General features: G+C 44.2%; 1 protein-coding gene across 2 annotated transcripts in view; it reads left to right on the forward strand.

Moving 5' to 3' along the window:
* NBAS (NBAS subunit of NRZ tethering complex) overlaps positions 1 to 26692 on the forward strand; it is a 445751-nt gene that overhangs the window by 305741 nt on the left and 113318 nt on the right. For both annotated transcript variants that reach the window (XM_069973153.1, XM_069973154.1), the window contains exons 44-47: positions 3701 to 4035; positions 16038 to 16253; positions 17787 to 17989; positions 25445 to 25534. In XM_069973153.1, the coding sequence (XP_069829254.1) occupies positions 3701 to 4035; positions 16038 to 16253; positions 17787 to 17989; positions 25445 to 25534 (844 nt within the window). The remainder of the gene's footprint in view (positions 1 to 3700; positions 4036 to 16037; positions 16254 to 17786; positions 17990 to 25444; positions 25535 to 26692) is intronic.

Genomic DNA, 26692 nt, shown 5'->3' on the forward strand with positions numbered 1-26692 from the left:
GAGCCTGTCCTTATGTACATATAGGTCCTATAGAGCCTGTCCTCATGTACATATGGGTCCTATAGAGCCTGTCCTCATGTACATATGGGTCCTATAGAGCCTGTCCGTATGTACATATGGGTCCTATAGAGCCTGTCCTCTTGTACATATGGGTCCTATAGAGCCTGTGCTCATGTACATATGGGTCCTATAGAGCCTGTGCTCATGTACATATGGGTCCTATAGAGCCTGTCCGTATGCACATATGGGTCCTATAGAGCCTTTCTTTATGCACATATGGGTCCTATAGAGACTGTCCTCATGTACATATGGGTCCTATAGAGCCTGTCCGTATGCACGTATGGGTCCTATAGAGCCTGTCCGTATGCACGTATGGGTCCTATAGAGCCTGTCCTCATGTACATATGGGTCCTATAGAGCCTGTCCTCATGTACATATGGGTCCTATAGAGCCTGTCCTCATGTACATATGGGTCCTATAGAGCCTGTCCTCATGTACATATGGGTCCTATAGAGCCTGTCCTCATGCACGTATGGGTCCTATAGAGCCTGTCCGTATGCACGTATGGGTCCTATAGAGCCTGTCCGTATGCACGTATGGGTCCTATAGAGCCTGTCCGTATGTACATATGGGTCCTATAAAGCCTGTGCTCATGTACATATGGGTCCTATAAAGCCTGTCCGTATGCACATATGGGTCCTATAGAGCCTGTCCTTATGTACATATGGGTCCTATAGAGCCTGTCCTTATGTACATATGGGTCCTATAGAGCCTGTCCTTATGTACATATAGGTCCTATAGAGCCTGTCCTCATGTACATATGGGTCCTATAGAGCCTGTCCTCATGTACATATGGGTCCTATAGAGCCTGTCCGTATGTACATATGGGTCCTATAGAGCCTGTCCTCATGTACATATGGGTCCTATAGAGCCTGTGCTCATGTACATATGGGTCCTATAGAGCCTGTGCTCATGTACATATGGGTCCTATAGAGCCTGTCCTCATGCACATATGGGTCCTATAGAGCCTGTCCTCATGCACATATGGGTCCTATAGAGCCTGTCCTCATGCACATATGGGTCCTATAAAGCCTGTGCTCATGTACATATGGGTCCTATAGAGCCTGTCCGTATGCACATATGGGTCCTATAGAGCCTTTCTTTATGCACATATGGGTCCTATAGAGACTGTCCTCATGTACATATGGGTCCTATAGAGCCTGTCCGTATGCACGTATGGGTCCTATAGAGCCTGTCCTCATGTACATATGGGTCCTATAGAGCCTGTCCGTATGTACATATGGGTCCTATAGAGCCTGTCCTCATGTACATATGGGTCCTATAGAGCCTGTCCTCATGTACATATGGGTCCTATAGAGCCTGTCCTCATGCTTATATGGGTCCTATAGAGCCTGTCCGTATGTACATATGGGTCCTATAGAGCCTGTCCTCATGCACGTATGGGTCCTATAGAGCCTGTCCGTATGCACGTATGGGTCCTATAGAGCCTGTCCTCATGCACGTATGGGTCCTATAGAGCCTGTCCGTATGCACGTATGGGTCCTATAGAGCCTGTCCGTATGCACGTATGGGTCCTATAGAGCCTGTCCGTATGTACATATGGGTCCTATAGAGCCTGTCCTTATGTACATATGGGTCCTATAGAGCCTTTCTTTATGTACATATGGGTCCTATAGAGCCTGTCCGTATGTACATATGGGTCCTATAGAGCCTGTCCTTATGTACATATGGGTCCTATAGAGCCTGTCCTCATGTACATATGGGTCCTATAGAGCCTGTCCTCATGCACATATGGGTCCTATAGAGCCTGTCCGTATGTACATATGGGTCCTATAGAGCCTGTCCTTATGTACATATGGGTCCTATAGAGCCTTTCTTTATGTACATATGGGTCCTATAGAGCCTGTCCGTATGCACATATGGGTCCTATAGAGCCTGTCCGTATGTACATATGGGTCCTATAGAGCCTGTCCGTATGCACATATGGGTCCTATAGAGCCTGTCCGTATGCACGTATGGGTCCTATAGAGCCTGTCCTGTGCCGCTGAGGGTCACTCCTTTAAGCATGGTTAAGTTGCTCCTCTAGAGCAGATTAAGTTCGGCTTATTCTTGCCCATTTAGATGCCATAGAGCACAAATGTTTCACATGCCAATGAAATTGTTTAGAAAACACAGAAGTCATCAAAACATAGATGGATCAAGTAGAGGTGTTTAAAGGGGTTCTCTTCAAACACTTTTTTCTTTTGCATCAACTGGTGTCAGAAAGTTATATAGATTTTCTTCTTTTTAAAAATCTCCAGTACTTATCAGCTGTTGTATGTCCTGCAGGAAGTAGTGTAGTCTTTCCAGAGACAGCGCTCTCTGCTGCCTCTGCTTCGGCTCCCTAGGCATGATGGGGATTTTCGTTTTGAAACAGCTGAATGGCCGTCACTTTGACTCCCCTGCTGTAGGGTGCTGCCCTTAACCTGTAGTCTTATGCCTTTCTTCGGCCTTACATGCAATGTAACTGTGTAAGGTTTCACCGACATTATCATAACAACAAGTGTACCTGTCATCATAGAAAACTTTTGTCATGTCTTAGGGCCCTATTCCACCGGACGATTATCGTTCAGATTATCGTTAAATCGTTCGAATCTAAACGATAATCGTTCGATTGAAATGCAGTTAACGATTAACGACCGAACGAGAAATCGTTGATCGCTTTATAAGACCTGGACCTATTTTTATCGTTGCTTGTTCACAAAACGTTCGCAAATCGTTCGCATTGAATAAGACGTCGTTTGGTCGTTCGCAGTAGATATGAACACAATAGCGAAGAAATAGCGGAGAAACAACGATCGCAAATACGATCATAAGTAACGATTATCGTTCCATGGAAATGAGTGAACGTTTTCAGGTCTTTCGCAATAGCGGTCGTTTGAGATCAATAATCGTTAACGATTATGCGAACGATAATCGTCCGGTGGAATAGGGCCCTTAGAGACATCAAGATTAAAATAATCTGACAACATTCAGTAGCATGGAAAACAGTGGGATTTATTGAAGCCACATACACAAGGGCAACGTTTCAGCCCCATAGGGTCTTTATAAAGCCTTGATGAAGACCCACAGGGTCGAAACGTTGCCCATATGTATGTGGCTTGAATAAATCCCCCAGTTTTCCATGCTACTGAATGCTGTCAGATTACTCTACACTTGGTGTCATACGGCCCCTTCAGGAGTTGAGGTCCATTTGGCGCGCGTCCAAACTCTTCTATACTGTAAGACACCTTTAAAGAATTTCACAGGTGTGAACACTCAAAACTTTTGACATGTCATAAGTTTTCTTTGATGGCAGTAAGGCCTTATTTACACGTCCTGTAAAATTGGAGCCGTGACCAAGGACAATTTTAGGGCCCATTGAAGTGAATGTGGCCGTTCACATGACCCGTGGCGCGATCCTCACCGTGAAAAAAATAGAATTGTCGTAGTGCGATTCCCGGCACGGATCACATCATGTTCTCCTGTCATCTCTGCGGCCCGCGATGGGGGCTCCAGCTAGGGGATCCGTGCCGTGATCGTGTGAATGAGCCCTAACACTTATTACTAACAAGAGCAAATTCAGCTCTGCTACATCAGTATTTTCAGCACATCTGTTCGTAATAGATGATCCTGTTCTTATGTTTTTTCCCTTACATAGGTCTGGATTACAAGAGGATGACGGATGCCAGCCTGAACCCCCTGGAGTCACTGGCCCCCGTGCTCACCAGTCACAATGTGCTGGCTATCTCCAAGCTGGCTGCACGGGTCCCGCATGTAGATGGGAAGCCGCTGTCCTCCAGCGCAGTGCATGCAGCCTGGCTACAGAAGCTCTTCTGGAGCGGAGACCCGCAGCTTCTCAAAGCAGCGCCGCAGACCGCAGCCGAGTGGTCTCAGGCCTATGATATCTGCAGGAAATACTTTGACAGACTGACGCCCGGAGACCTGATTACATTTATTGATGAAATCACTTTCAGCTCACATGCTGTCGGCAAGGTAATCTCCTCGAAAGTAAATTGGCGCTCCACTTATCCTCTGTGGACCATGAATAACAAGGGTATAATAGGTAATAGAAACCTGATGTTCTCTTATTTGCACCTTACAAGTCAATGGAGCGATGGATCATAGGGGACAGCTTCTATTAGCAGCCATTCTACTTTCTATTTAAAGACTTAAAGTGTCACTGTGCTTATAAAAAAACAAAAAGTTTTGATCGGTCTGGGTCTGAGTGTTCAGAAGAAAAAAGCATCGCAGCTCTGTATGAGAAAAATAAGAGTTGAGCTCCTTAGACTTACAGTATGAGCCTGGGAAAGGACTGTGCTTAAAGGGATAGTTCAGCAAAAAAAAAAACCTCAGACCCAGACCAATCAAAACTTTGGCAGTCTACTGAAGGCAGCTATATAACAGCTATACTTACTGTATCCAGGTCCAGTCTCCTGAAGGCAGCTATATAACAGCTATACTTACTGTATCCAGGTCCAGTCTCCTGAAGGCAGCTATATAACAGCTATACTTACTGTATCCAGGTCCAGTCTCCTGAAGGCGGCTATATAACAGCTATACTTACTGTATCCAGGTCCAGTATCCTGAAGGCTTCTATATAACAGCTATACTTACTGTATCCAGGTCCAGTCTCCTGAAGGCTGTTATATAAAAGCTATACTTACTGTATCCAGGTCCAGTCTCCTGAAGGTGGCTATATAACAGCTATACTTACTGTATCCAGGTCCAGTCTCCTGAGGGCAGCTATACTTACTGTATCCAGGTCCAGTCTCCTGAAGGCAGCTATACTTACTGTATCCAGGTCCAGTCTCCTGAAGGCAGCTATATAACAGCTATACTTACTGTATCCAGGTCCAGTCTCCTGAAGGCAGCTATATACCAGCTGTACTTACTGTATCCAGGTTCAGTCTCCTGAAGGCTGCTATATAAAAGCTATACTTACTGTATCCAGATCCAGTCTCCTGAAGGCAGCTATATAACAGCTATACTTACTGTATCCAGGTCCAGTCTGCTGAAGGCAGCTATATACCAGCTATACTTACTGTATCCAGGTCCAGTCTGCTGAAGGCAGCTATATAACAGCTATACTTACTGTATCCAGGTCCAGTCTGCTGAAGGCAGCTATATACCAGCTATACTTACTGTATCCAGGTCCAGTCTGCTGAAGGCAGCTATATAACAGCTATACTTACTGTATCCAGGTCCAGTCTCCTGAAGGCAGCTATATAACAGCTGTATTTACTGTATCCAGGTCCAGTCTCCTGAAGGCAGCTAGGCAGGGCCTAGCAACATATACATTTTGAAAATGCTTTAATACCCCTTTAAGCATAACACTAGTGTAAACTGAAAAGAAAAAACGTGTTGTTGTTGTTGTTAAATGCAGAAACAGAGCCACTTTTCCTTCTGGCTATGCCTGGTATTACTGCTCATTCCCATTTAAGAAAATTGAACTGAACTGCAGTGCCAAGCACAGGCTATAAACAATAATGGTCTCCATGTGGGGGTTTTGCAGCTAATTTCCATTGAAGTGAATAGAGCTGAATTGTAATACCGCACACAACCTGAGGACAGGGTTGGCGCTGTATTTGCAAGAATTTAGCTGTGATTTTTCTAATCCTGGATAACCCCTTTAAGGACGCACTCAGCATCCCCCACCCCATACATGTTGTTAAGAGGTGAGTACTCAGAACCCCCCCGGCCCTGAAGTGTAATTGTAGTATTATATTGTCATTATTATGACTGTGTACAATGGAGCAACAGAGGTGGAAACTAACATTGCATCTCATTTCATGCAGCATAAAACAATGTGACTGATACATGACTACACCGAGCAGAGTCACATATGGATGAACATATGGAGGGATTCCTAATGGAACATATTCCTTATAGAGGGCCGAGATCACTTTACAATGAATTACATTTGCAGCACAAACATTTTAGCTGTAGGTTTAGTTGCTGTATGTGTTTTTTTTGTTTTTTTATGCAATATTCACACTGGCTGTTTTTGTCATGTTCAGCAGAGATTCTTGGGAAATGTTCCTTAAACTGCTTCTATGGGAAATTGGCGTGTGATAGTCTGTAAAAAAAAAACTAAAACCTATGCAGTGTGATAAGTTATTTTTATTTTTTTTTCCTTATACAGCAAGTCGGATCTTGTGAACATTTGCTTATAGGCTTGTTTGTGATCTTGGGCTGCCTTGATGCTTTGTAGTATTTATAACCTGTAGTATGCAGCGACACCACCTACAATTAAAGGAGTTGTTCACCAAAACAGAAAAAAAAAAATCTTTTAAATCAACTGGTGGCAGATAGTGCCAGAGATTTGTAATTTACGTCAATTAAAAAAAATCTCCAGTCTTCCAGTACTTATCAGTTGCTGTATGTCCTGCAGCAAGTGGTGTATTGTTTCCAGTTTGACACAGTGCTCTCTGCTGCCACCTCTGTCCATGTCAGGAACTGTCCAGAGCAGGAGAAGTTTTCTATGGGGATTTGCTGCTGCTCTGGACAGTTCCTGACATGGACAGAGGTGGCAGCAGAGAGCACTGTGTCAGACTGGAGGGAATACACAACTTCCTGCAGGGCATACAGCAGCTGATAAGTACTGGAAGACTTGAGAATTTTCAATCGAAGTAAATTACAAATTTCTGGTTGATTTGAAAGAAAAAAAAAAAAAAAAAAGGTGATCTACCCCTTTAAATGTATTTATTAAAGGGGTATTCTCATTAGGATCCATAAGATATGTCATAAATGTAGGTCCCACCTATTAGACGCACACCTAGAGTCTCTTTTCAGAAGCCAAAGGTGGATAGGAAGTTTAAACCAGTTGAGGCAGCTGTTATGCAGACTTTGTGCAACTTCTATAGAGTCAATGGAATATTTGTAAAGTGCCTTATTACCATATCACTTAAGCTACACAGCACATGAAAGCTGTAAGAAACGGACCTTCATCCTCAGTGCCCTGTGCACTATAGGGTCATATCAGCAGGTTAGATGTTATTATATGTTATGTACAACGTCTTTGAGGATTTCCATTACTGTATTTTACTTCTAACTTCTCTAATCATTAAAGGAGTACTCCACTTAAACATAACGTATGTTGCTGCCCATAGTGGTACTAACGATTCCATCCAGACTTGTTGTTATCTATTCAGTCTCCTTCCCCCAGTTCTAAGCTTCTGCTTTCTGCTGAAAACACAAAAATCTGTGTGAGCTTTTCTCTCTGTCTCCCCCCCCCCCCTCCCTTCTGACATGGCTGATGCAAACAAAAACAAGTACCTGGTTGGCTTTATCTGCAACATTTTAGCTTCTGTGTAACGCTGGGAGGATTAATCTGAGGTCAAGTTGCTAATGAACTCACTGTGATTACCCTCCCAGCATTACAAAGAAGCTACAAAGTTGCAGATACAGCCTGCCAGGGACTTGTTTACATCAGCTGTTTTAGAAGGGAGGGGGAGACAGAGAGAAAAGCTCACACACAGATTTTTGTGTCTTTAGCAGAAAGCAGCAGCTGAGAACTGGGGGTAGGAGACTGAATAGATAATAACAAGTATTGAAGGAATTGTTAGTCTCACCATGGGCAGCAACATATGAAAAGTTATGTGTGAGTGGCATACCCTTTTAAGAGATGGTACATATGAGAAGAAGCAGATCCTCTTTTGGAAAAGGGTGATTGAAATGGATGTGACATTCTCCCATACACCCCCACAACTCCAGTGTGAACAGTAGCCGGGCAGGAGCGATATAAAATAAAGATGTCACAGAACTTGTCCCTTCAGGCCCGTCTGACTGATCGCCCAGTTATCCAGATCCTGGTTACACACATGGCAGCGGGAATCCTCCTTATACGTTATATCACACGTAATTGCGCTATATTTCACTTCCACTGACTCTTACGTATGTACTGCGCGAAGAATCGGCCAGATGTTCACTGTAGAATTGGAAGTGTTTGAGTTAATAACTTTTTAAAGAACGAAGATGGCGAAGTGCATAAGAAGAGCTCGGCTACCTGGGTGCCATGCATGCCAATGACATGAACATACTGAAAGCCTCCAGTGTCTGCCAGACCCATCCCCAGTGATTACAGCTCCTGGAACGCTCCGCGCCCTCCGTCTCTTATATCCTTCGCCCTCATTCCCTTCTGAGAGTTGAAGTGTTAAGTAGTTGTATCATTTTTATATGTATTTTTGTGACTATACGTTACTCTCCCCCGCCATCTGCCTCTATGGCTGGAAACGTACGGAGGGCCGTGTTGGCTTCTCCGTCAGACATGTGGGCCACGTGCCCCGCAGCTTGAATACGTTGGCATCATTAGCATGCAGAGATGTTTAATGGGCTGGAAGACTGGCAATGGGGATGTCACGCTGCCCTACTTGTATGCTGGCAAATGCCAATATGGGCTACGGATATCGTAACAGAACGGTACAAATAGGAAAATCAATACTTAAAAGGGGTACTCCAACAAAAATCAACAGAAAGTTATATAGATTTTTAATTTACGTCTATTTAAAAATCTTCCAGTACTTATCAGCTGCTGTATGCCCTGCAGGAAGTGGTGTATTCTTTCCAGTCTGATACAGTGCTCTCTGCTGCCACCTCTGTCCATGTCAGGAACTGCCCAGAGCAGGATATGTTTTCTATGGGGATTTGCTACTGACATGGACAGAGGTGGCAGCAGAGTGTCAGACTGGAAAGAATACACCACTTCATGCTGGACATACAGCAGCTGGTAAGTACTGGAAGACTGGAGATTTTGTAAATAGAAGTAAATGACAAATCTGATGATTTGGAAAAAGAAAAAAAAAACATTCGCTGGAGTTCCATTGTTGTTAAAACAATGTCCGTTCTTGTCATAAAAAAGTGTTGCATTGATATCAATGCAAACAGCGGCCGTTGTTCACACAATGGATTGAACAACAGCCATTGTTCGCTATCACCGTGGAAATAATTGACATGTCAATTATTTCGTCCGTCCTTCTTTGAACGCAATCCAGTTTTTATGCAACAACGGCCATTGTTCTTGCATTGTGTGAACATAGCCCGAACATGAACCCATTACTGTAAATATTTGTATACCACGTTGTATGAATGGCGCTTCGTGTTGGGCTTCAGGCGACTTTTACATGCAATTTCTTGTTTCCAGTCACATCAGGGACTATTGTGCCTTCTGAATGGGAAGTGAAGTCTCCACGGCTGACATCAGACGTGTGAATATTCTGATTTATCAGATCCCCATTCTTCATGGAAGGTTCCATCTTCTATCTGCTCGGAGGTTGGATTGAGGTCATGACCGGATCTCTCAGAATCATAAAGATGTAAATGGATGTGTATAGGCCATTATAGGAGACAGTGATCAGATAGCAGGAGGGTTGGTGAACAACGCCGAGGAGCTGCTCTGCATGGCGATATCCGAGGTTACTGCACAGAGCCGCCCACCCTAGTCCCACTTCAGGGAAGGAAATCATTCTGCTTTTCCACATAGAAGAAGCCGCCACCAGCTACTTTTCTTGCATCTTTTCCGCCTGTTTGTTTACTGTTCCAATCAATGAGGATAAAGGGCACAAAGTCAATACTGATAGGTCAAACTGTAGTTTAAAGGGTCACTGCCATGTAAAAAAAAAAAATTGGACCTCAACATAAGCTAAAAGTAAACAACACAGCTGCTTTATTGTAAGAGCAGCGCCACCCCTGTCCTCAGGTTTTGGGTGGTATTACAACTTAGTTCCATTCACTTAAAGGGAGATTTACCAGCGGTTAGATTCATCTAACCTACTGATATCTTCCTATTGCACAGGAGAGGCAAGGAGGAGAGTATGTCTCTTATAGCATGTCTCCTGTGCTGTTAGCAGTGTCAGGGTATAAACCCACACACCGTATACGCAGCAAAAACGCAGCAGATGTGATGGTGAAGATTTGATGCTGTGTTCAGTTATTTAGATCTAATCTGCTGCGTATTTGCTGCGTATCGCAGTAGTAAATAAGCTGCATATACGGTGTGTGGGTTTGTACCCATATGCTCGGTCCGGAGCACCGTCAGGAGCACTGCCCCCCCCCCCCCCCCATAGTGCCAAGCCTTCTAAAGATAATCAATATAGTGAACGGGCCAGTTCAAGCTCTGGGGGCGGGCAATGCTCCTAACGGTGCTCCAGACCGAAGATTACACTGCTAACAGCACAGGAACGGTGCTGAGGAAGAGAGTAATGGTCCTTTTACACGGAACGATTTATCGTTCAAATTTGCACGATAACAATCGAATTCGAACGATAATCGTACGTGTAAACGCAGCGAACGATCAAACGACGTGCGAGAAATCGTTCATTTTGATCTTTCAACATGTTCTCAAATCATCGTTGGTCGTTCGCAAAAAATTCGCAGATCGTTCAGTGTAAACGGTCTTTCACCGATTTCACCTATGTGCGAGATGGGTTTAAACGATCGCAAAACGATTTTTCAGTACGATGTATCGTTCCGTCTAAACGCTGATCGTTATAAAAAAAACATTGTTCATTCAAAATCGTTAATCGTGCGATCGGGCGAATTATCGTACCATAAGAGGCAGCTTCCCGTGTGCAATAGGGGCTTACAGCAGGCTAGATTTGTCTAACACTTTACACTTTTTTAATTGCCTACATAAAGTGACTACGCTTCCTAGACATATCAGGGTGAGTTACCCTATGTTCTCCTCCCCCGCCTATACTCTGATGTACTCTCTCATATATTCCCAGCTGTCTCCCCCCCCCCCCCCCCAGTGTAACTACTAATGTGCACAGGTAGTAAGATCAGCAAGTCCAGGACTGAGTGCCGATCACCAGCTTGTATGTAGTCTTTGCTGGACCAGGTGAATGTTTGGTGATTGGGTTCTTACCAATGTGCTATTGAATAAAAGTAAGAAGTGAGACAGAGGTGTATAATAATAACCATTCAGATGAGACCTTTTAGTCTTTTTCAGAATCTGACTGCTTACAATAGGGGATGGTTCTGCTTTTGGTTTTTCAGCAATTTTGCTAAATCTTCCACCAGTGTGAGCAGGGCTTAGATTAGTGGTCACCATCCCCCACTCCCCAGCTGTTATAATACCTATCATGCAGCTTCTATCATTGCACCTTTTGCAGTTCTACATCTCCTCTCATGTGTCAAGTGTCAGAAATAGAGATGAGCGAATCTCGAGCAGATACTGGTTCCTCTAAACCTGAGTGTTCAGCATTTGATTATCGGTGGCTGCAGAAGTTGGATGTAGCCCTAAGGCTGCCTGGAAAACATAGAAACAGCCATACAGCCCAGGTACATATAGCCCCCATGTATCCAGATATGTCCCTCTCATATAGCCAGATACATGACCCCCATATAACCAGGTATGTACCCCCATATAGCCAGGTATGTACCCCCATATAGCCAGATACATCACCCCCATATAACCAGGTATGTACCCCCATATAACCAGGTATGTACCCCCATATAGCCAGGTATGTACCCCCATATAGCCAGATACATCACCCCCATATAACCAGGTATGTACCCCCATATAGCCAGGTACATCACCCCCATATAACCAGGTATGTACCCCCCATATAACCAGGTATGTACCCCCCATATAGCCAGGTACATAACCCCCATATAGCCAGATACATCACCCCTATATAGCCAAATACATAACCCCTATATAGCCAGATACATCACCCCTATATAACCAAAGATGTACCCCCATATAGCCAGGTACATCACCCCCATATAACCAGGTATGTACCCCCATATAACCAGGAATGTACCCCCATATAGCCAGATACATCACCCCTATATAGCCAAATACATAACCCCTATATAGCCAGATACATCACCCCCATATAACCAGGTATGTACCCCCATATAGCCAGATACATCACCCCCATATAGCCAGATACATCACCCCCATATAGCCAGGTGTGTACCCCTATATAGCTAGATACATAACCCCCGTATAGCCAGGTACATAACCCCCATATAGCCAGGTATGTACCCCCATATAACCAGATACATCACCCCCATATAACCAGATATGTACCCCTATATAGCCAGATACATAACCCCCATATAGCCAGGTACATAACCCCTATATATCCAGATACATAACCCCCATATAGCCAGGTACATCACCCCAATATAACCAGGTATGTACCCCCATATAGCCAGGTACATAACCCCCATATAGCCAGGTACATCACCCCCATATAGCCAGGTACATCACCCCCATATAACCAGGTATGTACCCCCATATAGCCAGGTACATAACCCCCATATAGCCAGGTACATAACCCCCATATAGCCAGGTACATCACCCCCATGTATCCAGGTACATCACCCCCATGTATCCAGGTATGTCATCACCCCCCCCCCCATGTAGTCAAGTACAAGCCCCCCATAGCCAGGTATGCACCCCCATGTTGCCAGATGCAAAGCTCCCTTGCTGCCAGACATGTCCCCCCATGCAGTAGCGGTCTTTGGCACCAAGCACCCAACATCCAGGGGGGCCCCCACGCCCTGCTCTTGTGCTCAAGACCGCTGGACAGGGCCGCTGCCGTGCTCGCTGCTGCCATCTGAACTGTAACTATGAGCACTCGTAATGAGCGCTCATAGTTACATGCAGCAGCACTGACAGGGCGGGAGACATTGGCCCCCTTCCTGTCAGTCACTCTTGTGGCCGCAGGAAGGGTTTTCCCTGCGGTCACAAGTGGCAGCTTTGTCCTTTTGGTGCCGGCGCTCCAGTGACATCACTGGAGCATCGGCGCCAGGACAAGGGGAGTGCGGCCTCTTGTGATCGCAGGGAAAACCCTTCCTGCGGCCACAAGAGTGAAGAGAAGACGCCCGAACCCAGGTGAGTATAAGTGTTTGTTTTATTGTGTTATATACTATATGGGAGGGGGAGCACACAGGAGTCTGTTTTACTGGGGAGCGCACATTGGGGGTCTATATAACTGGGGGGAGCACACAGGGGGGCTATATAACAGGGGGAGCACACAGGGGGGCTATAGACTACTGGGGGCGCACACAGGGGGGCTATAGACTACTAGGGGCAGCACACAGGGGTCTATATACTACTTGTGGCAGCAGAATGGGGTCTATATACAACTTGGAGAGCACACAAGGTCTATATCCAAGTGGGAAAGCACACAGGGGGCTATATACTACTGGGGTATCACACAGGGGTCTATATACTAATAGTGGGGCACACAGGGGGTCTATATACTACTGGGGGAACATACAGGGGGTCTATATACTACTTGTGAGACACACAGGTGGTCTATATATAACTGGGGAAGCACACAGGGGTCTGTATACAACTGGGGCAGCACACAAGGGGTCTATATAATACTGGTGGGGCACACAGGGGGTCTATATACTACTGGAGGAACCACACAGGGGGTTTATATACTACTGGAGGAGCACACAGGGGTCTATATCCAAGTGGGGAGCACACAGTAGGTCTATATCTGAGTGGGGGAGCACACAGGGGGGCTAAACACCCCTGAGGGAGCACACAGGGGGCCTATATACTAGTGGGGGAGCACACAGGGGTATATACAAAAGGGGGCAGCACACAGGGGGTCTATATGCAACTGGGGCAGCACACAGGAGGTCTATATACTTCAGGGGGAGCACACGGAGGGGCTATATATAACTGGGGGAACACAGGGGTCTATATACTATTGGGGGCAGCACACAAGGAGTATATATTACTGGCGGTAGCGCACAAAGGGTATATACTACTGGGGGCAACACACAGCGGTCTATTGTTTTGGAACGCGTGTCGAGGGGGGGGGGGGGGGCCCAGACATAACTTCGCTTGGGGCCCCAGAAATGCCAAGACCGCCCCTGCCCCCATGTACCACAATACATTACCCAGGTACTGTTCCTCCACCCATGCAGATGAACCTCTCCTCCTGCAGCCAATACTTCTCGTACGCTCCGCGCTTGGCACTGTACATAGGTGGCAAATTCTGGAACAGCACGTGACAAGGTCATGTGATGCAGTGGTGCCGACTGGTGACGTGTTTTCCCCCGCACAACACGCACATCTGCAATCCCTTCCGCGATCCGTACCCGCACTATGACATGATTGTTTTGAACGTTTGAATAGACCCTTCGAGTTCATCGGTCTCTAAAGTTTTCTGTGATGGTGAATCCGCGTGAATAAGCCCTGTATCCATGTTTTCCAGGACTTCCTAGGGATGCATCCATCTGGCATGCTCAGGTTGGGACGTTGAGATCTGCTCATCTCTAGCAATAAAGCGAGATGCTTGGAGTTGCAGTTTGGCAGCAGCTGGATAGCCACGGGTTCCGGATGAATCCGTCCCGATTATACTTTGATCTTCCTTTAGTTTGGATCTCGCAGATTCTTGGCTGCCGCTCCCGGCCAATCATTTATTTAGATCAGATAATGCTTGTTCTGTGGTAATGAACAAAGGTGGGATGGCGGGCCGGGCGTTTTGAAGCCCCGGAGTCTCTTTGAGGCTGACTGTTCTCCATCTCCCGTGTACAAGTCATCCAGTCTCTGATCTCAATCTGTCACAACAAGCTCTCTGCAGAGATGACACCTCGGAGGCTTTTCTCACGTCGCTTCTCTCTTCTAAATATTTAGCGTCTCTCACGTTCATAATATTGGATTAATTCCTCTCTTTTCTGGTCCTTGTTTCATGTCACGAGCTGACGAGAGGCCTCAGAAGCTTCTTCAGTGACACCTTGTCAGGAACACGAGATGGTTGGAGTGAATTTACTATTTTTAATGGGGAAGGCAAAAAGTATATAATGGTGTGGGATGATTTTACATCTATGTTTCCATCTGTTATCACCAGTCATGTACGGTAATTCTTAAATAACTCGCTGAGTATCGTCCATTATTCTATGTTAAAGGGGTACTCCAGCAGGGGGGGGGGCACTTTTTCGCTGGGACCGGGGAGGAGGTGGCTGAGGGAAAAGACGTCCACTCACCTCCCTGGTTCCAGCGGCAGGTCCCACATCTCGGCGCTCCGGTCCCCGGTTCCTGGTGTCTGACGCGGGCCCGAGACGTGACGTCTCAGGTCCGCTCAGCCAGTCAGTGACAGAGGCGGGATCTGAGCGGACTTGAAACGGATCCCGCCTCCTTCACTGACTGGCTGAGCGGACCTGAGACGTATCGTCTCGGGCCCGTGTCTGACACCAGGAAGCGGCTGGGCACCGGAGCGCCGCGATGGAACCAGCAAAAAAGTGCACCCCCCCCCCCCCCCCGCTGGAGTACCCCTTTAAAGAAGTTTTCCAGACAAAATAGACTCGAAAGTCGCTGATCATCAGATTGTTGTGGAGTTGGCACTTCAAGTGGAGTCTCTGCTTGAAGTTCCATCCATCCCATAGACTCAGTGATATTTTGAAGCTCAAGCCGCCATCTGCTCCAAGTATTGACATGTCAGTTGTTTGGGCAAACGGTGAATTAAGCTTCAGAATATCATTGCGTCTACAGTCCTTTTTTTTTTTTTTTTGAACGGTCTTCCCCCCCCCCTGACACGACTCTATTAGAATCAATGGAGACGCGTCACAGAGTGGAGAGGAGCTAGTCACACTGGGGGCCTGTGGGCCTGCTACCAGTGCTTCGTGCCAGGCCGGTGACCGAGATTAAACTGGCACTGGGTGACGGTCACAAACAAGGACTGTGCCACTATATCTGCCATTCTATTGCTAATGTATGCCCCCACTCCTTTGTTACCACCCTGCATATTCCATCTCTGTGTCTGCTTTCCTCAGCTGCAGTGTGGATGCAGGCTAGCCTCTGTGCTGTACACTATATACACATGCCATTCACATACATAACCTACATTACAAAGTTGTATAACTTTGTAATGTGTGTTACTTTGTGAATAATTTCTTAGCGCCGCACTACCCCTTTAAGTGACGTTTACAATTTAAGCCGTCATCTGTTATCATAGAGTCCTTAAATGTATTTCCCACATAGAAAACCTAATAGCATAACCTTTATGGGGTTTGTGTGTTCCTAGTTGACAGTGGACGCCAGGAAGGAGATGACTAAGAAGACCATCACAGCAGTGAAACAGTTTCATGAGAAACAGAGGAAGAAAACGGCTGGAGAAGTGGCTGAGACCTCCCGTTCCTTGGTCACATATGAAGCAGTCTTGACTCACCTACAGCAGTCCCTGAATCACCTGGAAACTCTCGGTCATGACTTTATTGGCAATTTGAGAACTTTAGATCAGGTAAGACCCAATAAACAGCTTTAACCATTTCATCTCACCCCAGGAGTTTTATCACGTGTCTTTAGCCTAGTTGAGTTTCGGGGGTAGTGTTTTACTGGATTGGACATACTTTGGCTTAGAATTATGATGGTACCTTTTAGATCCTTTACCTTTTAGATGTCTATTTGCCAACAGTCCTGAACTTGGTGAAACAGTCCCGCTTACTATACCACAATATGGCTGTTTATGTAACGCTACACAATGGTGCTGTTCCTGGGCTTGGACTTTTATGGCAAATGTTTGGTTTGCTGATATCGAATAGACTTTTCTATTTTCGGGTTCTCATTAAAGCGCAACTCTGATTACATCTGGATGGCTGGATACATTCAGACCTTCCGGCACCTACTGTCCGTACTGAGTAGGTGAACAATACACTGATTTGCCATAGACTTGCATTGCATGTAGTGACATCCAGCATAATTGGTGTTGCACTTTAAGGCTATGCTCACACATTGTATGTCACCGGCCGTTCCCGGCTGGAGGGTATACTATGTGTATATGCTCCATCCGGGATTCCATAGACGGCAAGGTAATGTATATTTTCGTATTAATCACGGCCGTTGTTGCAATTGGCAACAACAGCCGTGTTTTTACGAAAATATACGTTGTATGAACATAGCCTAAATATCCCTAGTGACTTGTGGTATACTAAATTACCTTAAACATATTACCTTACCTACAACATATGGGAAATTTATCATTACTATTGCCCTTTTTTTGTTTTTGTTTTTATACTTTGTGTTCCTCAGACGTTATGAAGGAGTGCTAAAAATAGTGCTCTTTTTTTTTTTTTATTATTATATAGTGTTTTTGTAATGCGCTGAACTAAACTTGAAGCGGTTTTGTTTATGCCGGGATTTTTTTCACAGTCATTTATGCACGTAACCTTCTCACCAGTTTTAAAATGTACTCATTTGAGAATTTGCACAAGTAAGGCTGGGTTCACACTGCATTTTTGCAATCTGTTTTTTTTTTTTTTTTTTTTCATCTGTATGATGTTAAAAACTGATGAAAAACAAATAAGGATCAAAACATATCAGTTTTTGGAGTATAAACAAAAATTGGGTCAAGCACATTTTTCGTTAAAAAAATGGATGTGTGTTGATCCGTTTGTTTTATAATAAATATCAATGGAAAAACGGATGCCTACAAATACATCCTTTTTTTTTTTTTTATGAAACAGGTGACAAAACTAAAATGCAAAAACGCAGTGTGAACCCGACCTAAGAAAAAAATGTGCAAAATCCACAAAAGTTTTTGCGCATAATAAATAAATTTCACAAAAAAAAATAAAAAGCACGCAGATAAAAAAAATCATAGTTATTAGACTGAATGATAAATCCCACCCTACATCCCTGTGCCATGTTCTAATCTCCTTTTCCATCATTCCTGTCCCAAACACATGCCACCTAATGCCGCTTCCCGCACATAGTCATCCTTGGTCATGTGGCCATTGATACAGCCATCATTTTTTTTTGGTCAATTTATTTCCAGGATCGTATGCAAAACTATTCACATATGTATGATCTGTCAAGATCAGAGAAGGAGAAGGTGAGGAATCTGGCAGTCACAATGTGTCTGGATGGACAGTCTCTCAACACTATACAGAAGCTATTGGATGTGGCCGTCGGTGATATTGATATCAGTCCAAAGGATGTTGTGCAGAGCTCTACTGAGAGAATCATCGCCAAACTGAGGTACGGACATAACCAGTTACATGCTCTACTATACTACATACTATAAGGGTTACATTCTCTACTATACTACATACTATAAGGGTTACATGCTCTACTATACTACATACTATACGGGTTACATACTCTACTATACTACATACTATAAGGGTTACATGCTCTACTATACTACATACTATAAGGGTTACATGCTCTACTATACTACATACTATGAGGGTTACATGCTCTACTATACTACATACTATAAGGGTTACATGCTCTACTATACTTTATACTATGAGGGTTACATGCTCTACTATACTACATACTATAAGGGTTACATGCTCTACTATACTACATACTATACGGGTTACATGCTCTACTATACTATATACTATACGGGTTACATGCTCTACTATACTACATACTATAAGGGTTACATGCTCTACTATACTACATACTATACGGGTTACATGCTCCACTATACTACATACTATAAGGGTTACATGCTCTACTATACTACATACTATAAGGGTTACATGCTCTACTATACTACATACTATAAGGGTTACATGCTCTACTATACTACATACTATACGGGTTACATACTCTACTATACTACATACTATAAGGGTTACATGCTCTACTATACTACATACTATACGGGTTACATGCTCCACTATACTACATACTATAAGGGTTACATGCTCTACTATACTACATACTGTACGGGTTACATACTCTACTATACTACATACTATAAGGGTTACATGCTCTACTATACTACATACTATACGGGTTACATGCTCCACTATACTACATACTATAAGGGTTACATGCTCTACTATACTACATACTATACGGGTTACATACTCTACTATACTACATACTATACGGGTTACATGCTCTACTATACTACATACTATAATGGGTTACATGCTCTACTATACTACATACTATGAGGGTTACATGCTCTACTATACTACATACTATAAGGGTTACATGCTCTACTATACTACATACTATACGGGTTACATACTCTACTATACTACATACTATACGGGTTACATGCTCTACTATACTACATACTATAATGGGTTACATGCTCTACTATACTTTATACTATGAGGGTTACATACTCTACTATACTATATACTATAAGGGTTACATGCTCTACTATACTACATACTATACGGGTTACATACTCTACTATACTATATACTATAAGGGTTACATGCTCTACTATACTATATACTATACGGGTTACATGCTCTACTATACTACATATTATAAGGGTTACATGCTCTACTATACTACATACTATAAGGGTTACATGCTCTACTATACTATATACTATAAGGGTTACATGCTCTACTATACTATATACTATAAGGGTTACATGCTCTACTATACTACATACTATAAGGGTTACATGCTCTACTATACTATATACTATAAGGGTTACATGCTCTACTATACTACATACTATAAGGGTTACATGCTCTACTATACTACATACTATACGGGTTACATGCTCTACTATACTACATACTATAAGGGTTACTATACTATATACTATAAGGGTTACATGCTCTACTATACTACATACTATAAGGGTTCTATTATATGGCCCAATTATTGGCCGCCAGGGATCATCGGCCCATGCAGAAAGGCCGGCAATCAGCTGATAAACAGGAAGTCTAACAGAATGGATAGTCCACCATAATACCCGCACTCGGTGAGCAGTGTCCAATGCCAGGATAAATGTCACCGGCCCTCCTACAGGCCTCTCATTGTCATCTTTTCTTTCTAATGGTGGGGGTCCCAGTGGTCAGACCCCCCCTCTGATCTGCTAGTGATCCCCTATCCTGGGTCATAACGTTTGGTGATGAGAATACTTTAGTATATACATGCTTCCTGTCTCTATAACAGGTACAACCATTGGCAGAAAGGCAACGTAGACTGCCACCAAGCTGTCTCAGAGTCCAGAGAGGCACACCGGCCCGTATATAACTTTCCAGAAACAGATATAACGGCGGTTCAATCGATTTTTTTCACCACATGACAGAAATGGGACGAGTCAGACTTCTATTTCCCGGCGAGCAGTTGCTTCTGGCTGTAAACACTTCATGAGATAACATTGTTTCCATGGCTGAGAAGATGCATTCGTACCCGATCAGTATAAACAATGCCTCCCCTATAATAAGGTCCAGGCACTGCCTGCTATTCTATGGATATAATGATAGATCTAAAGAAAGAAAATGCATTTCAATGTGTTTCTCCTCGGCAAGGCCAGAGATTCCACGGCTGCGGCCTCGGCGGCGGCGGTGACTGACACACACCGAAGTGTTTTGCCTTAATGGCTGTCATCAATATTCTGAAGTGAAAATTTCCTCGTACTATATATTTCTGCTGCGGAAATCAGCCCGGGGAATGTTACAAAACAGAGAATGTTTCAAGGGCTAATTTCCATGTGAAAGAGTGATGAATAATTTAGCTACAATGTAACAGCTTCCAATGCATAATGAACAAGGAATCTGGATCACACATTTCATGTGTGCGCACCGCGCAGGAACCTCTTGGTTGCTCTTAAAGTGGACCCATTGTCTATGGAGGCCGGGGCACCAGGGTAGGGGGGGGGGACTTATTACAGCCTATTACACTGGAGGGTCACACGACATGGAACAATGCATTCTATTGTTATAGACAGATACATTTCTTACAAAATCTTATAGCACACACAACAGTTCCTTTGAAGGTGTCATGGAATGCTAAGTATCCTGCGGCTAAATACCCCAATGATCGTCAGGATTATCTGGCAGCAAGTATTTCATTTCCCTGAAATGAAGTTAAAGGGGAACTATCAGCAGGTTAAACCAATCTAACCTGCTGATATGTTGCACAGGAGACGCTGAGGAGGAGGGTATGTCTGTTACCTTCATCCTCGGTGCCATTTCGGTGCAGTTAGTCGTGTGCCCCATGGTCACGTGAGACTGTTTGAAGAATTGCCCTACCCCGTAGCAATGATCTGTCCCAGCCAGGGGTGGGCAGTACCCCTAACGGTCTCACGGGACCATGGAGCGCATGACTAACTGCACCAGAACGGCACAGAGGATGAAGGTAAGAGACACACCTTCCTCTTCAGCGTCTCCTGTGTAGTAGGGACATATCAGCAGGTTAGATTTGTCCGACCTGCTGATAGTTTCCCTTGAGAACAGCCCATGCATTTTAAACAATCCCTTCAACTCAGAAATTCTCAGGCTTGTCCCATAAACTGCACAGTAAAAGTGAATTTCGGCAGATTACACTAGCCCTAGAAGTGAGATAGGTGAGAGAGTGTAACCATGGCAGGGCATCCACCAGACAATTTTGAATTCAAATGCTGACAAGGATGATATTTTACTTTTTTAACAATGATTGAAGGGCGGCAAATAATAATCCAACATTGACCAACTTTCCATATCTTCCATATCCACTAGTAGAGATGAGTACAGCTCGGGCATGCTTGCGTCCGATCCTTCAGCATTGGAATACTGGTGGCTAAAGAAGTTTTCCTGGACTCCTGAAGATTATCCTCCATATGCATTGCCCACATTGTGAAGCAGAGATTCCTCCAAATACACTATCCACATTACCAGACTGCAGCCTAAGACTTCACAGCTAAACTCACACTGCAACTTTAATGTTTCCTTATGGGAAAATAATTAGCAAGTGACGCAACAGTCATTGCAAATTAATCTAACATTCAAAATACGTCAGGAATCCCATCCATTTATTGTTCTCATATATGTTGCATCTGAACCCTTCAGTTAAATAAACCCTATAACGTAAGGCCGTAACAATTCTGTAAAATAACGGACGGCCGTAGCAATTCCCAATGCGCTCACAGTCATTAGGTCATTCTTGTTTTAGGAAATGTATGAAAATTAAAGCCAATATTTGCACAGTAGACCCAAAGCCTGGATAATGAGTACACGTGCCATATTCAGTCTGTGTATTCCCCCCAAAAAACACTTGAATCCCCCTGGCGCGTGACAGGCAGCGGCGGGGAGGTAGTCATCTGGGCAGCGCCCCACTGTGTCTAGTCACCTCTCTTTGCCTGTCAGCGCGCTCGGGGGGATGATTGACAGGCAGTAATGCCTGTCATTCATCCCCTCTAAGCACGCTGACAGGCAGAGAGCGGTGACTAGATATGGGCACAGGCGTGGGGATGCCATTGGCGCGGTCCTTTTTTCTTAATTGCCCCCCCCAGATTCCCACTTTTAAGGGACGTTATTAAAGTTTATTTTTTTTTATTAAATAATTATTCTCGATCATCTGCAATTTTACATTGATGCAAGTTCACAAACATCCTGCTGATTACTACATACTGGGAAAAGCATCTACGTGTCCCTCTGAATAGAACACACATCTGACTGGATAGGAAGAAGTTAATAAAAAAATCCATACAGCTACAGTACCGGTAATGTGAGATTCATTGGGGTCCTATTGGGATGTTTATTTATGGTAATTAGAGCTCATATTAATTAATATGGAGTGGCAGCGCTGCGATGTTCTCCTCCGTACTCCAGCTCCGAAAGCAATTTTTGGTCCATGTTTGCTATTCACATTTTCTGCATGGCCGGCCGGGGTATTTATTGCGCTGTGTGCCCAGATGATTCTTTATTTTCCATCGACAACAATTATCTATCTCTTAAACCCTTCCGTGCTGGAGAGGCCTAAAGGTGATTAATCATTTCCCCTCCGGTGCTGAAGGGGCTAATTACCGCCGTCTCTTCATATTTTGGAGATCCATTTGGAGGCCTGGATTGTAATAGACTCCAGTGTCCTGGAAAACCCTCAAAGAAAACACGCTGGGCTAAAAAGGCTGCAAAAAAGTAGCAAGTACTGGCCAAAAACACACAGGAACTTTGTCGACGGTGCTGAAAAATGAACAATGTTTATACAAAGCTAAGGGGAAAAAAAAAAATATTTAAAGGGCCGTAACAGATTTTTCTTTGTTGGGAAATAACCTTGTCCTGGCTCCACTCTGTCTAACCTCAATATATTCTGATATGGATGATGTGATGTGTTACCAGCTTTTCCAATATACCAGTACATGGTCCTGTAAGTGACCCGGTGATGAACAAGCGACCACTCCCTCGTCAGCTGATCACTGGGATTGTGTCCCCATAAAACCATTGTTGGTTGGCCCACATCCTGTAAAACCATCAGCGATGTTAGAGAAGGGTCCCGGACCCACAATTATTAAGAGCGGGACCACCACTCGTATTGTGAATGGGTCCCCCAATCTAAAAGCCCTCTATGTGTATACAGTGTGTTCATCACCGGGTAGCTATTCAGTGACTGGGAGGTAAAAGTCACAAGAAATTGGCATCATTAACCAAACTAGTGGAAAGATAAGTGGTGACACACCTGTAAAGTGGTTTCATTTTTTATATTTTTTATATCTTGTAATACTTTACATTTTTTTGTAGCGTTGGCCCAAAAAGTTGGTTGTATGTGGAGACTCTGCCCCTCTTCTGTTTCAAAATAAATGGGAAAATGACTTAAATGCTAACTTCCCATCTGACCAATGGTCGTTTGTCTACACTCTCCCGTCTAGGGTGTTTAGATGTGTGAACCACTTAGGGGCCTCTCGAAAATTATTGTACCAGTGGTATTATACTCCACATTGCCTGTCTAAAATATACCCTGGGGCATCTCATCTGTCTGGAGGTGTGGTAGTAGTATAGGATCCTTACTTCACATTTGGTGGGAGTGTGTGGATATATGTTTCCTATGGAAGCAAGAAGATACGGGTGCTCGTCCATTACCCTATCCCATGGACACCTGAGGTGGCACTCTAATCCTTACGCCTGGATGACCACCCACACTTTAAGAAGTCCTGCAAAAAATTTTATTAAATGCTTATAAAGTGCTTTTTTTCTCTGCACTTACTACTGCATCAAGGCTTCACTTCCTGGATAACATGGTGATGTCACTTCCTGGATAACATGGTGATGTCACTTCCTGGATAACATGGTGATGTCACTTCCTGGATAACATGGTGATGTCACTTCCTGGATAACATGGTGATGTCACTTCCTGGATAACATGGTGATGTCACTTCCTGGGTAACATGGTGATGTCACTTCCTGGATAACATGGCGATGTCACGACTCAACTCCCAGAGAGGATGATGGCAGGGGGACATTGAGAGACACAGGGCACTGGGGGGACACTGAGCATCCCCCTGCCATCGTCCTCTCCAGCAGCCACAGCCCACACAGCTCTGGGAGTCTCGTCGGGAAATCACCATATTATCCAGGAAGTGACATCACCATTTTATCCAGGAAATGAAGCCTTGATGCAGTAGTAAGTGTTGAGGAAAAAGCAATTTATAACCTTTTCCCGTAATAAGCCCATATTGGTGATTTGTATAACTTTTGGTGGACAACTCAATACTTTCATAAAAAATTTCACCGGACTTCTCCTTTAACTATTGGTCACAGCTACACGCATAGCCATAGCCAGGAATTGGAAGTCCACTTCTATACCATCCATGGCGCAGATTTGTAGCCACAGTGCATCATAATTATACCATGGAAAGGCTTATAGCCCAAGGTCTGGGTACTCACAAGAGGTTTCTTAAGCAATGGGAGGAGTGGCCCACTAGTTAGATTTATATGCACTTATCCTTGTATCTGCTTGAGAAAAGGGAGGACCCGAAACGTTCGGCCTACGTCACTTTTAAGTCTGTGGAGGGTGAGTGCCTCAATGGATGACTTGATTTGAAGAGCGATGCTTCTGTAGCGTGAAGACCGAATCCTGCCGTCCTTGCACTTGGGTGACATTTTTTGTTCTGTCTCTGCGATATTTTTGAGTTGCTGTGTCGTGAAATGTTCTCTGTATTTATTAGGCGTTTTGGGCCACATTGTGAGTAATGTATGTTGTCATATGCTTAGTTAGCCCTCATCTAGTTCCCAGGGGGTACGTCGCTCCTAGATTGATTCTCCTAAGATGATTGGGCCCTTTAGTTAATGGTAAGATTGAGAAGTGGGTCTGTCCTTATCACAGTGTAGGCTCCACCTTGGACTAAGGACAACTGCATCTCCAGCAGCTGGACCTCTACCACCCCCTAGCAATTACGAGTCATAAGATATTTTGACACAAGCTTTTTCCTGTTCCCGAGGGGTAAATAACTCCTAAACTGATCCTCCTGAGACATTCCGGCCATTCAAGGGAGGTGAAGGTTTAGGAATGGGTCTGCTTTGTATCAGACCGTACACTCCATCTTGTACTAGGGATTGCTGCCACTGCAGCAGCTGGTCCCCAACAATCCGTTAGCCATCCCCTATTCACAGGATAGCTTTTCGGTGATGGGATTTCCCCTTTAAGAAGCAGCGTGTAGAATTTTTTCTCTGTGATTGGATGTAATATGTGCAAATAAATTTTGTGAATACAAGAGACAGTGACACATCCTTAATTCTCTTTCAGTGAGAATGATTTGGATTCTGGCACCATTAAAGATCCTTTAAAAGTGTTGGAGGCCATTGTGAGAGAGGTGCACCAGAGCACAGAGAGAGGGTGAGTACACAGTATTTTTTTTTCTATTTAAACTTAAAAGAAAGATGAAAATAATATAAGTAATAACGGGGCCCCGCCTACTTTCCACTAAACCACACCTCTTTGCTGAGTGAGAAAAAAGAGTCTCACACAATTTCATTTATAACATCCGTTTGTATATGTTCTGTGTGTAGTTGAGAGTTTATGTAGATCAAGGTCATTTAAAGCAGATCAATCTGGTCTCCTAGAGTGTCCTACCTGAGGGTGCTATACGATAGAGAGGGGACATATGTTCTATGGTGTGTTTTTGTAATCTCATGTATATAACTGTTAAAAGAGAACCTTACAGTCATGTTTCCTCTGCTCACATGTACAGAAAGCCTATAAGGGTGCCATTACATAAGCCGTTTGTAAGGGTGCCCTATACAAATGCAGAAATTGCAGAGGTGTTTGGGAATATAATAAAGAATACGTACTTACCTGTCCCTGTGCCCCCACAGCGCTGCTTTCTGACCCCTCCTCCTTTAGATCCTGGGCTCAGGAATGCCTGCCCAGCCAGTCAGTTACTGGGGTCAGACCCTGCTGCAGTCACTGACTTGCTGAGCGGATACGTAGCAGGCAGCTGGGAGCAAATAAAGTCCGGCAGCTGTCAGGGAGGTGGTGACGTGATGCTGAGGGGGCACAGGAATGGGTAAGTATGTTTTCTTCTCCTCCATTTTCTGCTGTCGTAAGATTGCTGACCTGACAGATCCCTTTAAAACAGTATGTCACATGCTTAAAAGAAAGGTTGCATACCCTACACTGGAGGAGAATACATGGAATATGAGTTGGTCTAGGGCTGAGTTCCCCAACCAGTTTCACTGGTACTTTACTTGGATACAATATTGTCAGCATTATTTCGTGATTTGGTGTCTTGTCACGGCTCCTAGACAATAGATTACATTGTTCCTGGTGACCTCCTAAAGAGTCTCTGTCAGCAGCTTTATGCTGTCCTATCCGAGGGAATCATAAACTAGTGACAGAGAAGCTGAACAGAATGATTTATCATGCAGCTGATTCTGAGATCTCCTACTGAATAACATGGACAATAATTAGTCCTCTCCATTATGTGCATGAGCTCAGTAGTCCTGGATATTCATGAGAAGCAGAAAACTCCACCCACCAGCTGTTGATTGGCAG

This window comes from Dendropsophus ebraccatus, chromosome 6 (genome assembly GCF_027789765.1).
Source record: "Dendropsophus ebraccatus isolate aDenEbr1 chromosome 6, aDenEbr1.pat, whole genome shotgun sequence".
Taxonomy (NCBI): domain Eukaryota; kingdom Metazoa; phylum Chordata; class Amphibia; order Anura; family Hylidae; genus Dendropsophus; species Dendropsophus ebraccatus.